Below are 13,259 nucleotides of genomic sequence, written 5' to 3'. Positions count from 1 at the left end.
TTTCTCTGTCAGCTGGCTTGGATTTTTATTTGGGATTACTTAGTACCATCATTAGTGAACAGAATTTATCCTCCATGCATGATAGTTTGTGGGAAACATTCATGAAGAAAAAGACTTTGTATAATATGGACCCCTGAGTGACACACACCTATTTAGGCGATGATAAATGTTTTACTAAGTTTTTTTGAAGTGAAATATCTCAACAACTTGAAGCACACTGTTTGAAAAGTGTGATGGAGGAGTTTCATTAGAAAGACAATGACTGAGACTTAGTGTTGTAAGGCGTAAGTCTTAAAAGTGAAGCTGATACAATATTAGGTATGTTTAATGCATTTTCCTGGGCAAGCTAGTATACCTGCCCTGTTATACAGTGTGTCACTTACCTGAAAGCTGATATCTGGCAGTGGTGGACCCCCTCCTCAGATATGGATCAGACAAACAGCATGCAATCCGTAAATGTATGGTCTCTCTCTCTCTCTCTCTCTCTCTCTCTCTCTCTCTCTCTCTCTCTCTCTCTCTCTCTCTCTGTGTGTGTGTGTGTGTGTGTGTGTGTGTGTGTGTGTGTGTGTGTGTGTTTGCAAAATTAGAAAATCAAAGTTACTTAGACATCACATGGTTCAGTTTTTAGTCATTAATATGCATTCTTTATGAAATGAGCAAGTAAAACAAAATTTTACTATGCTGATGTCCTAAAGGACTATTTTGTGAACTAAATAGCCTGTCAGTTCGTTAGTAATATGTTCCAGGGATCACTTTGCATTATAGATTGTAGTGATGTGCAATGAGTCATTATACATTCACATCACAAATTAATTTGGACATATGATTTGGTAATATCAATAAAGTTGAACATAACTGCGCTAGTCAAATGGCAGTGAAAGATGTATGTATAAGCTTGCTGGCAATGTGAAGGCAGCACTGAGTGGGGTTTTAAGAGCACCAGACGTCTAGGTCTAAGTGAGCTTGGTATGGGTTAGGACAAACACTACAGTACATTATATGAAATCCCAATTAGTTTAAATAACCCAACAGTCTGTATAGCAATACAGTATCATTTTTAAAAAATGCTATAATGTGAATAACACCAAACTGTGTTTTACTGTCAGTGTTGTTTTGTGGCAGTTGTGTAGAAATTGTAATCATTATAGTCAACACCTTTCTTAAATTGGTCTCTTGAATTTAGTAAATGTGTGTCAGTGCTATATTTATATTCTTATTCTTTCTCATCAATGCATGGAGTTGGACATTAATACATATACAAAATTAAACAAATGATTACTCTCTCCTGTCCAGTTTATAGCTCTCTGTAAAATAAGCAGTGATTTGAAACGCACAGTTAAATTACAAGAATCTGGCTGTCATCCACCTCCCAATGCCAACCCTCGTCTGCAGGTTGTTTACCACACAAGCATAGGTCTCTTTGGACCCTGATTCTGTCTTATTACTTTCTCACATATTTCACAATTTTTCCACACTCCTTTGCTTTTCCCCTTTGTCTTCACTTACCAGAAGCAGAACATTGCCATCACCAAAAGCTGGACATAAACATTCATGGTGAGTACACTTACCTAGTTCAGCTTTCTATCCGATATTCAAATAAAAGTTTAAAGAGATTCATTGTCCTTTCATTTTCAGAATGTTAAAGTCACAAACTGTGATATGAAGACATGCAGTCTGACTAGTTGGCTTGCCATTTAATGAAAAAATTAAGTTTTTTTACACCATTAATGCATTTCTTGTTTAGTTTAGGATGGTTGCCTGAAAGTGTTACTTCCTTTTTAGTTAATTTGAGATGGAAAATTTTTGTTTAGACTCTACATGCCAGAGGAAGCTATCGTCATAAGCAATTCCTTTATGCCAACCTTGGTGTAAATGGGGGCAATCTGTTCATAATTCCTATTTAAATGTGATGCTTATAGTAACATTGCAAAATATCTTCACTTAATCTTCTAAAATAGAGTTAATACCAATTAATAAGATGATAACAGTTCATTCCTGCCAATATTACAGTTTATTATTGCCAATATATATTAAAATGCAGGAAACATTTTTCATTATCAACTGACAGAACTACTTCAGAAAGCAGATATATGACAAATTAAAGAAGCTACATGTAACCTGAAGGAACAGATGTAAATAAAAAAAAGTCATACTGCAGAATATAAAATGTAGTTTACATTTTAAGAAACGATAATTCACATTTCCCAGAAAGGTATGCAACATACAAAATAAGTATCCACATTGTTGGGATATCCTAATTTAAAGAAAAACTTCTATATTTCAATAGTAAGTTTGGTCTGAGCTTTAAGAAAAAAATTATTTCAATAACAGGGTTAGAAAATGGTTCTGAGCACTATGGGACTTAACATATATGGTCATCAGTCCCCTAGAACTTAGAACTAATTAAACCTAACCTAAGGACATCACACACACACCTAGTCATCATGAGGCATAGAAAATAACTGACCCCGCCGGGAATAATGGGGTTAGACCCGAGCGAGCTACAAGAAAAAAACATATATTTCAGCAGTCAGGGTAGGCCTGAGCTTTAAGAAAAAACTTAATTACTACACTCATTCCCTTAATATTTCCATTAGGTTGGATCTCAGATTAAGGAAATCCTACACACTATGCTGCAGTAAACAGTCGTGCACCTTCAAAAGTCTGAAGCTGACTGGCATGATTGCGTAGCTGGTGATGGAAAGGTAGCCTGAAAAGAAATTAAAATCCACATTAACATTACTGAAAACCTTTATTTCTAAATTATGGATTACTAAGTTTGTTGCACTAATACTGGGTTAATGTTGGGGAAAAATGTTTATGTAACATAGTTTTTCTCATCCATTTCTGTATCGAAATATTCAATGACGGAATGAAACTCAAAGTGGCTCCACATTTGTGTGTATTTACATCTTTATATTGTAATTAGCTACTTAAAGTGATAATATCTTGTATATGCCACACCTTTAAAAAAACACTTAGATGACTAATAATAAAATATATATATATATGCCTAGTTAATTGTTACAATTTAGATGTCATGTAATGAGAATTTTACTGTACATGCAAGACCAAAGAAACGAAATGCCATGATGTTAATAACCTAGCATCTAAACAAGATTAGCAAACAGTTTGAGTGTGAGTATATTAATATGATGCCTAGATGGTGTTATAGTCAGGACTGAGATTTTAAGCTAATGGAGAACTTTTGAGGCAACTACCAATGAGGAAGCTGTGTTAACACAAGTTATGAGCACTTTTACCCATCAGCAATTATTCCATAATGTACTAATGCCACTGCTTTGGAACAAGGCATGTTGTGAACTATGTGTGTACATTCACATTTGCATGAGAAAGTCACAAGCCAATGGAAATATGCAATGCTGCTTGCACAGAAGGGAACATCCTGTTCACATCAATTTTTTTTCGAATGAAACAGAATGTGTAAACACTTTATGACTGATTTGCAGTGTATCATTCAGCTGGCTTGCTGTGTAATGGAATTATCCACACCAAGTTCAAGGTGTGGAGTGACTTCAGTTTTTTCAATAGCACTGTCTACAAATTATTCCACGTGACAGTCACATCAAATCATAATTAAGTATTTTCTTTTTCTTTAATTATACTAACAGAGCTGCCTTCAGATAAAATAAGAATTATTTTAAAAATGGTGCCAGAAACTTGCATGCCATAGCCTTTATCAATACTGGATGTGAGGTCAGTCTGGAGGCAGTTTTCAGTTGCAATTTCTTATTTCTTTTGTGGCACACCATTAGCACACAGTATTAAATTTATGCAAGTTAGCCAATAGCACTGTATGTCCAGCAGTGCTACAAGTGCTCCCTCAAACTTAAAAAATGTTAAATAAATTTCAAAATGCCATACTTGACTTTAGAAATGTAATACCATTTCAGAAATTTCTACTGTCTTCACAAATTCCTTGCTTTGCTTAGAATGTGGTCTTTGTCTTCCCCCCGGATGACATCTGCGACCTGCCAACTTGTTTTTTCTTCTGCTTATTGCAGTGGGCTGAACGGGAATATAGTTACCACAATTTTTTCTAGATTTTCCTGTAACAAAAATTAGAATTCATACAATATTGAATTACTTTCCATAACATTTATATAAAAGTATGTTTTACTTACCTTCACCAAAATTTGCCAAATAAGATACACATGCAGATAGTGTTTTAAGCTTTCTCAATTTTTCGCACATGACTTCAAGGCCTTTCCTCATTTCCTCGGGGGATTTATTTGAAAAATCTATGAGACGAGCTTTTATCTCATCTATTAAATCTATATTTCTCTTGTCTGGAACTGTCTCCATGTGAAGTGTGTCTGGCATCTCTTCTTGGCTTTCACAGAGCAATCCTGTGTCCATTTGCTCCAAACGTTCTGAAGAATTTGAAGCCCCTGCATTCTGAGAGCAATACAGAGGCTCTAGCCACCCTTCAGGAGGCTCCTCATTTGTAGCAATAAAATAATACTGTCTACGTATACTGTCACTATCCGTCACCTCCCTGTAGTTTCCTGATGGTAAAACAGTACTGCCCCAGTCTATATGTTTACAGATCTTCCCTGTATTGCCTTGGCAACAAGTGCAAACAAGAACAGCCATATTAACAATGTAATAGTGATTCTCCCTTTCTTCACTGGGAATGAGCAGAACATCCTCATTGACTTTTCTGATTTTTGCTAGAATCTCCTGTGAAGGAGCCTTTATAGGCCGACAGAAATACTTAGGACTTGCTCCATTAGCAGCATCAAGAAGTCTCCTCTGAAAATACAAATTTACCTTCGTGAGAAAAAAGTCCACCATCTGAACCACATTGAAGGCACGCACCCTCTCAAAAATCCTGTCCTTTAAAATTCTCATGAAGGCCTCACTTATATTATTTGTGTTGTGCCCTTCTATAAGCATACCTCGTCGATGTGAAAGGGTCCACAGTTCTTTCCTATCCCAATACCCTTCCAAGTATTTCAATAAATTTTGATGATCTACACCAATGTTTGCTCTTGTTACATTATAGTTTACCACTGCTTCATTTTTTGTTTGCGCAAACATTATTTTTTTTTTTAAATTCTGGAAGAACGCACACTGTTTTTGCTGTGGTATAGCATTTTTTGCTTTGAGAAGCCAGCGCCACACTGTCTGCAGGACATGGAATATACACAACAAAGTTTTTGTGTTTGGGAAGCACCTTCTAATTGCATTTTGTTCTGACTGGCTGTCGTCAGTCAGAAACACACTTGGGCCATTGATGTTTCCCCAAAAATATTTTCCCCCACTATCTCTTTCAGCAACTCTAGTCCCATTTCTACAACTCCGCAGCTTGTGGTCCATAAATACAAGTTTGGAAGCAGCTTTTACACGAGTATGGACTTTTTGCATCAGTGGTGAGCAAATGCTGAAAAATAATTATACAAATATTATTAGTAGCTAAACGTATATGCATAAAGTATTCATCAGACTACAAATTTGTAAATATACTCTTACCATACTATATAATCATCATCTTTCTGAATCATCTTGGCACACACAGCTCCAACTTCGCTGTTGTATTCCTCTAACCTCTGTTGCAACAGATGCTTTCCTTCTTTATTGAAGTCTGTTGGCCCATACTTTTTCTTAAAAACTTTATTGAACAAATAGTGGCAAAAGTTGTAATCAGGACACCTGCTTCTGTCTGCAAGGACTAAAGGGTAATCTGAACAATTCAGCTGAATTTCAACCTTTATTGACTCAAGAGCAGTGGCTGGTGAACGACCTCTTTCAAACAGGGAGATTAATTTTTCTTTGACATCACTTGATGGTTGCCTAAATCTTAAAGCAGCAGCACTCTCAACACTGAGGTTATGACACAACACCAAGTTAACCTCACACGGCATTTCCTTACAGAGCATTGCTTTCTCTACATACTTACCTCTGTATCTATCATGCACAGCGTGAATTGTCAATGTCATTTTTGATGGACAGTTAGTGTTTTTTGTTGCCCTTTGCACTGAACCATGAACTTTTATACTGCGAGTATTATGGTGACAGACCAGCCTTTGTTTGAAAACAATATACTTACCTGATGCAGGTTCAGTGCACCTTATTGTGTAAGTTGTTTTTGTTATGTTTTCAAACTGTGCCAACCACTGTCCAAACTCCTCCCTTGTTTTAACATCAACAAGGATGTTTAAAGATTTTATTTCTTGCACATTACAGTCATTTCTGTGCAGCTCCAACACACTTGTTTTCCACTGCGGGAGAATTTCCTGTTAAGGGAGAAGAACATGTATTACTATCACTTCTTTACTTGGCTTCATTTACATTATTTCAGAATTTTCCTCCCTTCAGTAACATACATTTGATATAAGAAGTGCAGCAGCTATGTAGACACATGGTAGACCAGACCACAATTTCATAAAAACCACCAATAAGTACACATTTTACCTTGGGTAGGAAGGGGTAAAAACAAAACAATATTTAAACTTTCGAAATTTTCGGTGAAAAGCTTTTGTACTCATCAGAATATGGTTTAAAATGTTTCATATTCACACAAACATTTCACTGAAAAAAGAAAAAATACTTGAGGGCACAAAAAAAAGACCTAGTGACTACATTGAAGAAAGGACCTACACAGGTGATAGGACAATAAAAGGATGAGGCAAGATAAAAAGAATTCATATAATAGTCTATTAGACATTTCTATGTCAAACAAATTAATGTCGTATAAATTTTGAGGAAAAGGGTAGATTTTTATACAGAGGAAATATTAACTATGTCCATTAATGTTACAAACAGTATTTAAACTAATAGTTTTGGCCTAAACAAATTTTTCTGGACACTTCAGTCTGATAGTTCCAGTTCCAAATCCTAAGGGAAATGTTTCTAAGGGAAAGACAAATGGGCATGTTGGTGTGCTCCTATAGATTATTTAAAATTTCTGAAGTTTCTGCGTGATTAGACGTGGGTGTTTGGTAAAATCTGAATACCAATACTTACTGGCAAAACTTCTTTTCCACTGGTAAATATACTTTCTGTAGTACTGAGCTGAACAAACTCAGCAACAGTATGTTTTACCTTGAATGAAGTTATGGGAAGGCCCATGTAGCCAAGCAAGTATACTCACCTTTACTGAGAACAGATTTTTGTGTTTTCAGAACTTTTTAGTATTACTCTCAGATACCAGTGGTATGTTTAAATTACAGTTGAGTAACAGCTTTTATTTACACCTGGCATTAATTTTAAACTATCACAGCATACTCTGTCTCTTTAAGGTTGCAGTTTAATGTAATTTCTAGGCATTCAACACTACTGATAGTCTAATGATTTCCAAATTGAAATACAGAGAGTAAACAAACTAGTTACTAATTATTTTTAAAAAAGCAAACACTATTTGTGATAAATCTGAACTCAGGATGCAGTCAGCTGCTCAAGATATGATAGCCTTCTGTTTACTCCACTTTTCCTCCACCTTTCCAAACAATGGGAAAAACAACTCACAGTTTAGTATACAAATGTGTTTTATAATTCCAGTACACAATGTTAATAAGTTTTAGCTGATTCTGAAGCTTTTTACACATATACATGTTTCACATATACGTGAAACATCAGGAAAAAATGGCCTACGAAATAAGCCTTCTTTTAAAGGATCATTAAAAGTCTATGTTGCTAACAAGAAATATAAAAACCAAATTCGTACAGAAAAATGTATTACACGGTAATTTTCCAGTACTGAGAAATGAAAATAGCTGTCAAAATAGGTATACCGCTGTTTTATATTACGATTTGCGTGCGCTGTTTAATGCAGTTATTAAATCTCCTGCTTACTATCACACCATTTAAATTACTGGAGTCCACAGCAAGATTTTAAAATGAGGATTCCCGATCAGGTAAACAAGTTGGCTGAACCTTCACCTTATTTTCTTCCATAATTTACTCTCATAATGGCTATTTTCACCCGATCCTGCTTATTTCATTTTTACCCTACCAATACCCTGTCTTTCATGTTTTATTTGATCCCCCTAATTCCATAATCTTAAGTAGCCAACATTACCAAGTTGCCAATAACAACTGGCAAGTGAGCAGTCTGGATTAATAGCTTCAAAAAGCAAGCAGAAAATACACCCACTTGAGAAATAGTATTAACTATTTCATTCTTCCTTTCGTTCGCCGACAGCATTTCATTGAAAGCAATTAATTTCAACGCTAAAAAAAAAAAAAAAAAAAAAAAAAAATTAAGTGCAGAAAATTCATGCTAAATATGGTACTTACAAATACGTCAGCCTTTAGCTCGTCCACACCATCTTCGAACGAAATCATTTCAAAAATACAGTACGAGGACACGTTGATGCAGGAGGCGCATACACATACAAACACAATAGTGAGTAGCGACAGAATTTCGCGCGCGTCTGATGCACAGCACTTTTTCATTGGTAGTCGTCTGGTGGCTCCTTATTGGTCGCTAGCTACAGCGCTCAGACAGTGTGGAGGGGAGATGGCTAGACCCCGGGTCAAGTCAGTACTCGCAAAAATATTGAACACCAAAGGCGAAGGATGAAGCGGACCTCACGAGAAATTTTCTTTAATGACGAGACATTATGCATTGAATTACAGTCTGCCTTTCTTAGTAACCTCAGCAATAAGGAAATGTTTACTACACTGCTTGTGCAAAAACTAGGCAGCTTTGGTATTGAAACCAGGATTGCGGATGACGATGCAGATGCTGAAGTTGTTGCAAAAGCAATAAATGCCTCAAAATTTTACCAGTAAGTGATTATTGTAGGTCAAGATGTAAATCTTATTGTGCTACTTATCGTTCTTGCTCCAGATGACACAGACATAATTCTGATGAAGGAAGATAAAGGTAGCATCAGAACAAGGTGTTAACAGTTCTAAAAGTATACATAACTTCTTACTCGTTCATGAATGCAAGAATTCAATATTGTTTCTTCATGCAGTAAGTGGTTGCGACAGCACTTCACCCATGTCTGGGAAAGGAAAGCTAGAAGCTTTCCTACTATTTTACTGGTCTCCTGATCTTCATAATATTCCACAGATATTCAACGATTCTGCTTCCTCTCCTGATACCACTGGTAAAGCAGGAGCAGAATTTATACTCTCTCTCTCTCTCTCTCTCTCTCTCTCTCTCTCTCTCTCTCTCTCTCTCTCTCTCTATACATAAAAACAGTAGGGTCCTGATGATAACTTAAATGCCATTCAATGTTTTAATGTACTTGTGGGTCAGGCAAACAATTGTCATACTCTCTCATTTTCCACCCACTACCGATGCAGGACGCCTCCACTCTTACTGAGTTTACCTACAAGTCCAGCTATGGCTGGGGAACAACTTGGATCCCAGAAACTGGGGCTGGAGGGAATCTCCTCGATTCACATTAAATGACCACCTGCTCCAAAGTAAATACTGCTACTGATTTAATGCGGCTGCAGAAGAAACTGAGGATGTGTGAAGGCTGACCTACTCTGCACAACACTGTGCAAAAACTGTAGTGAGCAAAGCTGCACTAATTTCCCTTACAGTCATTTGACAGAATATTTGGATGATGGTTTTATATAAAAGAAGATATTTACAAGAACTGTTTTGTTTGATAGATGTTGTGGTATCTTCATTGTCTACATGCTGTCCTCGTGATTGTAAATACACACATAAAAAAAGTTTTGCATCACCTCAGCTTCCAGAACTGCAGATATTGTACCACAGACACAGTCCCTTTGACTGTTCAGAGATGTCACTAAACCTGCCCAAAGATGTAAACAACGATGCACAAGCAGCGCCTATTAGATGGATGGGGACTGACAGCCGATCACTTCCAGTCATTCGACCAGGAAGGAGGTACACGGCTTGTGTTGTCTGTAGTTCAACTATGCCTAGATAGTCAATACTGCAGTTCGATTGCATCTGCATTGTTACTTTGTGCCAGGAGAGGCCGTCAACAAGTGAAGGTCCAGGCATCTCGGAGTGAACCAAATTAATGTTGTTTGAACATGGAGGAGATACAGAGAAACAGGAACTGACATGCCTCGCTCAGGCTGCCAAGGGCTACTATTGCAGTGGATGACCACTACCTACGGATTATGGCTCGGAGGAACCCTGACAATAACTCCACCATCTTGAATAATGCTTTTCCTGCAGCCACAGGATGTCGTATTACGACTCAAACTGTGCCCAACAGACTTCATGATGTGCAACTTCACTCGCAACATCCATGGCGAGGTCCATCTTTGCAACCACAACACTATGCAGTGCTATACAGATGGTCCCCAACAACATACTGACTGGACTGCTCAGGGTTGGCATCACGTTCTCTTCATCAATGAGTCTCGCATATGCCTTCAACCAAGAGATGTGTCTTGAGGCAAGCCAGTCAGGCTGAATGCCTTAGACACACTGTCCAGCGAGTGCAGCAAGGTGAAAGTTCCCTGCTGTTTTGGGATGGCATTATGTGGGACCGACATAGAAGCTGGTGGTCATGGAAGGTACCGTAATAGCTGTACAATATGTGAATGGCTCCCCCAACCGATAGTGCAACCATATCAGCAGCATATTGGCAAGGCATTTGTCTTCATGGACGACAATTCGCACCCCCATCATGCACATCTTGTGAATGGCTCCTTTCAGGATAACGGCATTGCTCGACTAGAGTGGCCACCATGTTCTCCAGCCAGGAACCCTATTGAACACACCTGGGATTGATTGAAAAGGGCTGTTTATGGATGACGTGACCCACCAACCACTCTGAGGGATCTACGGTGAATCGCTGTTGAGGAGTGGGACAATCTGAACCAACAGTACCATGATGAAATTGTGGATAGTATGCTACGACGAATACAGGCTGCATCAATGCAAGAGGAAGTACTATTGGGTATTAGAGGTACAGGTGTGTACAGTAATCTGGACCATCACCTCTCGCTGTAATATGATACAACAAGCAATGTGTGGTTTTCAAGAGCAATAAAAAGGACAGAAATGATGTTTATGTTGATCTCTATTCCAATTTTCTGTACAGGTTCTGGAACCGAGGTGACACAAAACGTATTTTGATTTGTGTATACTACAACAAAAGTAATTGTTGATTAGTTTTATAGTAATTCTTAATTTATTTGAAAAATGATTTTCATTCCAATAATTTAAGTTGCATAAATATGAAGTAAAAGACTATAAAGCAAAATTGTTCCATATAAATAAAAGTCTGTTTTAAAACACATTTCACTTTTTTTACCTACAAATTTTGGCACTCATAAAGTAATTACCTTGATTAAACATGCATTTGACCTTTTCTGAGTAGAATTTCACCACTAATATTTTCTATCATATAGATAACTTTTTTAAATGAACCAGTTTTCGTAAAGTTTGGAAAAAGGAAAATAAATTACATTAAGGGGTGGGGGAGTGGGAAACCCCCCTCGATAGGGGAGACAACTTTCCTGTTTTTTAGTTCTTTATCCCCTAAGAGAGTTTTCCCAAAGCTTTAAAACTTAATAAATTTTTCCCCGATTTTACCTAAACTGCCTGGACTATGCATGGGGGCTTAATAATAAAAATGATGAAAATGCAATAATTTTAGTAGCCGTGAGTCCGGTTACGAAGTCTCATAACCGGTAGGCCATGAGTAGTATTATTACGCAATCTGACTGCATAAAATAACAATAAAGAATGAAAGGAAATTTCCGTTAACACAGTTGATTTAAGTCTCCAGCAACTATAAAAGCTACGAAACAACAAAGCACAAGTGTAACTGTTCTGTGTGTGGAAGTGTGATTCAAAGTACATGAATCTGGCACGGTTCTTCCTCAATATGACAAGAAATTTTAAACACCATTTACAATGAATAAAAATAAAAATAAAAAAAAAACAGAAATACTGTAATTGCACATAGAAACCAGAATTACAAGTCTAATACATGAACACGAGTCAGATGCTTTGTTGACTGAACCTGTGACCAAGAGGCATTGTTATTTAGGAAATTTGAAATAAAAAATTTTTTGTTACCTCCATATACATTGGACGAAAAATACACTGTGATCATTGCAACATCTTCCATCTATACATTACACCAACCGAACAGCATCTACTATCTCGCCCAACAGAACAATAACTGCACAAGACATGCTCTCGACAACCTCTCAACAAGCACTTCCCACGGCAACCTCTGAACTGCAACTGCCCTCGACATTCTCTCAACAAGTACTGCGCCAGTGGAGGTGGCGGAATAATACTCTTTGGCGCAATCTCTGGTGCTGTGACTCAGTGTAGCCACCATTCAACTAATATACAAGAATGTTTGTGTCTATAGTTGATTACATTTAGAAAAAGATCGATAGATGCTTGAGAGTAATGTACACCAATTTCCATTCAACTATATTGCCAAAGGACAACTTCTTCATAGTAGGCAATATAGTCATGAGAAACCTTTAATATTCATCTAGTTTTAATTTATAGTTCGCTCCATTTGCCCCTGATCTTTTCTCCACCATCAAATGTTTCTGTTTTCCAATGCCTTCTTGTCAAAGCATTAGCATTTCACTTTCTTTTCGTGAGTTGAGACAGACCATCAACCTCTTCATGTTCAAATGTTACTGTGAAGTCTGAGCTGGAACTTTCTGTGTATCTATTTCTGAATTTAAATTGCCTGTTGTCTTGGCTGGTATCAGTTCATCCTTCAGGAGCAACACTAATGGAAAGTACTGTCATGGCGATGTGCTGGTTGAACCGGCTATTGACCCAGACCCACAGATTGTTTGTTTCATTAGTCCATTTTTGTAGTGTTCTTTCAGATACTTCCGTCATCTTTTCAGTGACTCCTCTGAAAGAAAAGAAAACATAAAAACAAACAAAAATATATTTTGTGACGTTTTTGCTGGTTACGGATATCTTACTATAGGACTAGCACACAGAACAAATGAAGAAAATTGCATATGATTATTACAGACTATGGTGGTTTCGCCACTGCACTGGGGCACTTGAAAGTAAACACTGTGAACTCATTTATCCAGACCAGTAACGATAAGCAGATTATTTGTCTGCATTTTACAAGCTATTGTCACTGAGAACAGGGAAAATTTATAGCGATAGAAATCGGCGCAAGTGGGAAGCAAAGTGATGCAGGAACTTTCCATCACTAAGTTCTACATAAGGTAATGGGAAGTGGAAATCTCGATACACCACCACTAGAAATAATGCCTCAAGTCTTTTACCATGTGTTTTTATAGCAGGCATACCCACTGAAGGCAAATTTAATGCGTCCGTTACC

At 37.3% G+C, this 13,259-nt stretch overlaps 1 protein-coding gene across 2 annotated transcripts; it reads right to left on the bottom strand.

Annotated features, from left to right (window-relative positions):
• Nucleotides 1-1,996: 1,996 nt before the first annotated feature.
• On the bottom strand, nucleotides 1,997-12,259 carry LOC126278611 (uncharacterized). 2 transcript variants are annotated; one of them, XM_049978852.1, is made up of 5 exons: nucleotides 8,263-8,355; nucleotides 5,497-6,260; nucleotides 4,146-5,407; nucleotides 3,907-4,070; nucleotides 1,997-2,710 (listed from the first exon to the last, which is right to left on the bottom strand). In XM_049978852.1, the coding sequence occupies exons 1-5, from the start codon at nucleotides 8,308-8,310 to the stop codon at nucleotides 2,657-2,659; spliced, it is 2,292 nt and encodes a 763-aa protein (XP_049834809.1). In that variant the 5' UTR covers nucleotides 8,311-8,355; the 3' UTR covers nucleotides 1,997-2,656. The 2 variants fall into 2 exon arrangements, with proteins under 2 accessions (XP_049834809.1, XP_049834810.1); XM_049978853.1 differs by lacking the exon at nucleotides 8,263-8,355 and adding an exon at nucleotides 11,999-12,259 and having other exon boundaries at nucleotides 2,003-2,710.
• Between the last annotated feature and the right edge of the window lie 1,000 nt (nucleotides 12,260-13,259).

This window comes from Schistocerca gregaria, chromosome 6, assembly GCF_023897955.1.
Source record: "Schistocerca gregaria isolate iqSchGreg1 chromosome 6, iqSchGreg1.2, whole genome shotgun sequence".
Lineage (NCBI taxonomy): Eukaryota > Metazoa > Arthropoda > Insecta > Orthoptera > Acrididae > Schistocerca > Schistocerca gregaria.
This window is presented reverse-complemented; position numbering and strand designations above follow the sequence as displayed.